Source organism: Moschus berezovskii, chromosome 16, assembly GCF_049115385.1.
Source record: "Moschus berezovskii isolate FMDL1 chromosome 16, NW_MosBer_1.0, whole genome shotgun sequence".
Lineage (NCBI taxonomy): Eukaryota > Metazoa > Chordata > Mammalia > Artiodactyla > Moschidae > Moschus > Moschus berezovskii.
This window is the reverse complement of record NC_142475.1, coordinates 85,337,149-85,338,830: the sequence shown is the minus strand read 5'-3', so window position 1 is coordinate 85,338,830 and position 1,682 is coordinate 85,337,149. Positions and strand designations below refer to the sequence as shown.

The 1,682-nt window shown below is 43.2% G+C and overlaps 1 protein-coding gene across 1 annotated transcript; it reads right to left on the bottom strand.

Annotated features, from left to right (window-relative positions):
* Window positions 1-329: 329 nt before the first annotated feature.
* LOC129560066 (olfactory receptor 4C13-like) lies at window positions 330-1,124 on the bottom strand. Its single transcript, XM_055431993.1, has one exon. It carries the CDS (start codon window positions 1,122-1,124, stop codon window positions 330-332), a length of 795 nt encoding a protein of 264 aa, XP_055287968.1.
* Between the last annotated feature and the right edge of the window lie 558 nt (window positions 1,125-1,682).

Here is a 1,682-nt window from a genome sequence, read left to right as displayed (position 1 = left end):
CATTAGAGAAATATCAAATGCTCAGTGTTTTGCAGAACCAATATTTTGAAAAGCCAGGAACTAAACCCTGAATTTTAGGTGCTCTTTTCACTAAAGATATGGGTCAATTCTAAAAATCACACAGGAAAGACTGAAAAGACTTAGTTGAAGTTTATGCAAATGCTTTTCTCTTAGGGCAATAAATGGGATTCGAATCCTACCAAAAAGAAGAGAATTTTGGAAACAATCAGGCTTTCATTTGAGATTACAAAAAGCTTTCTACTCTTTATAGCCATAAAACAAAGTCAGACTTAAGAGACGGTTCCAAAAATGTGTTGCTGCTGTTTGTGTCAGAGTATTCTACCTGAGTTTTCCACCAGGAAAATACAAGGGACAAAGAAGAGCACCACTACTGTAAAGTGGGAGCCGCATGTAGAGAGGGCCTTGCGCCATCCTTCAGAGCTGTGGGACTTCAGGGTCCTCAGGATGACTATGCAGGAGATGAGGAGAATGAAAAAAATTAGCAAACATATGCCCCCTGTGTTAGCTGCCACTACAATTCCAAGTGTGTAAGTGTGGCTACAGGCAAGTTTTAATAATGAGAAGAAATCACACATGAAATGGTCAATAACATTTGAGCCACAGAAGGTCAAGTCCATCGTAAAAATAATCTGCATGGTGGCGTGCAGGACACCCCCTGTCCAGGCCACCAGGAGCTGGCAGAGCCCCTGTCGCGTGACGGCTGTGTGGTGCAGAGGCCTGCAGATGGCCACGTAGAGGCCACAGGCCATGACAGTGAGGACGATGACTTCTGATGCTCCCAGGAAGTGCTCCAGAAAGACCTGATTCAGGCAGCCACCCCAGGAGATGGTTCTCCTCTGGTACAGCAGGTCAGTGATCAGTTCGGGGATGCTGACAGAGGTGAAGATGCCATCTATGAAGGACAAGTGAGTGAGGAAGAAGTACATGGGAGCAGAAAGTGTGGGGTTCAGGGAGATGGTGAGGATGATGAGCAAGTTAGCAAGCACAGTGAATAGGAACATGGGAACAAGGACAACAAAGAGTATTTTCTGCAGCTGTGGATTCTGTGTGAGTCCCAAGAGAAGAAATTTAGTCATGTTGTTGGGAGATGTGAGGAGCTCCATTTAAGAAGCAATATGTTCTTGGGTCCTGAATTACCTACAAAGGAATCGAGAATTGTACCTAATAATCATAATACCATGATAGTCTGAATTTCTTAGAACAAAAACAGAGCGGTCACTGTAACTGTGAAGGATGTCCTTGGCACTTTGACCCAGTACTTGTTTCATGTCTTTCTTATTTTCTCCGTGATGCTTTCCATCTCTTCAGAAACCTTGTACTTGTAACCTGTAATTATCTATAGGGCAACGCATGATCTGCAGTTTACTGTGAAAACACTGGGCTATGTCCATGAGACCTAGATTCTCATTCTGGTTCCAGCTCCATGTGCCTCTGCTTAGTATCTCAGTGCCCCGTGTTTCTAAGCATTCCTCTGTCAGGTTACAGCTTGTATTTAATTATTAGGTGTGCGTCTTGTATCTTGTAAGGTGACAGGTGCCACACACAGGTAAGAGTCACTCCTTTTTTCATGAGAATTAACATTTGAACCCTCAGCTCTAACTGGAAAGAAAAAGTCAATAAAATTTATCGTAAGCATAGGGTTTCAGGAAATATGCAGAATT

Bases quoted from the DNA above. Each gene is read 5' to 3' on its own strand.
- LOC129560066 (XM_055431993.1), bottom strand. From the start codon at position 1,124: ATGGAGCTCCTCACATCTCCCAACAACATGACTAAATTTCTTCTCTTG.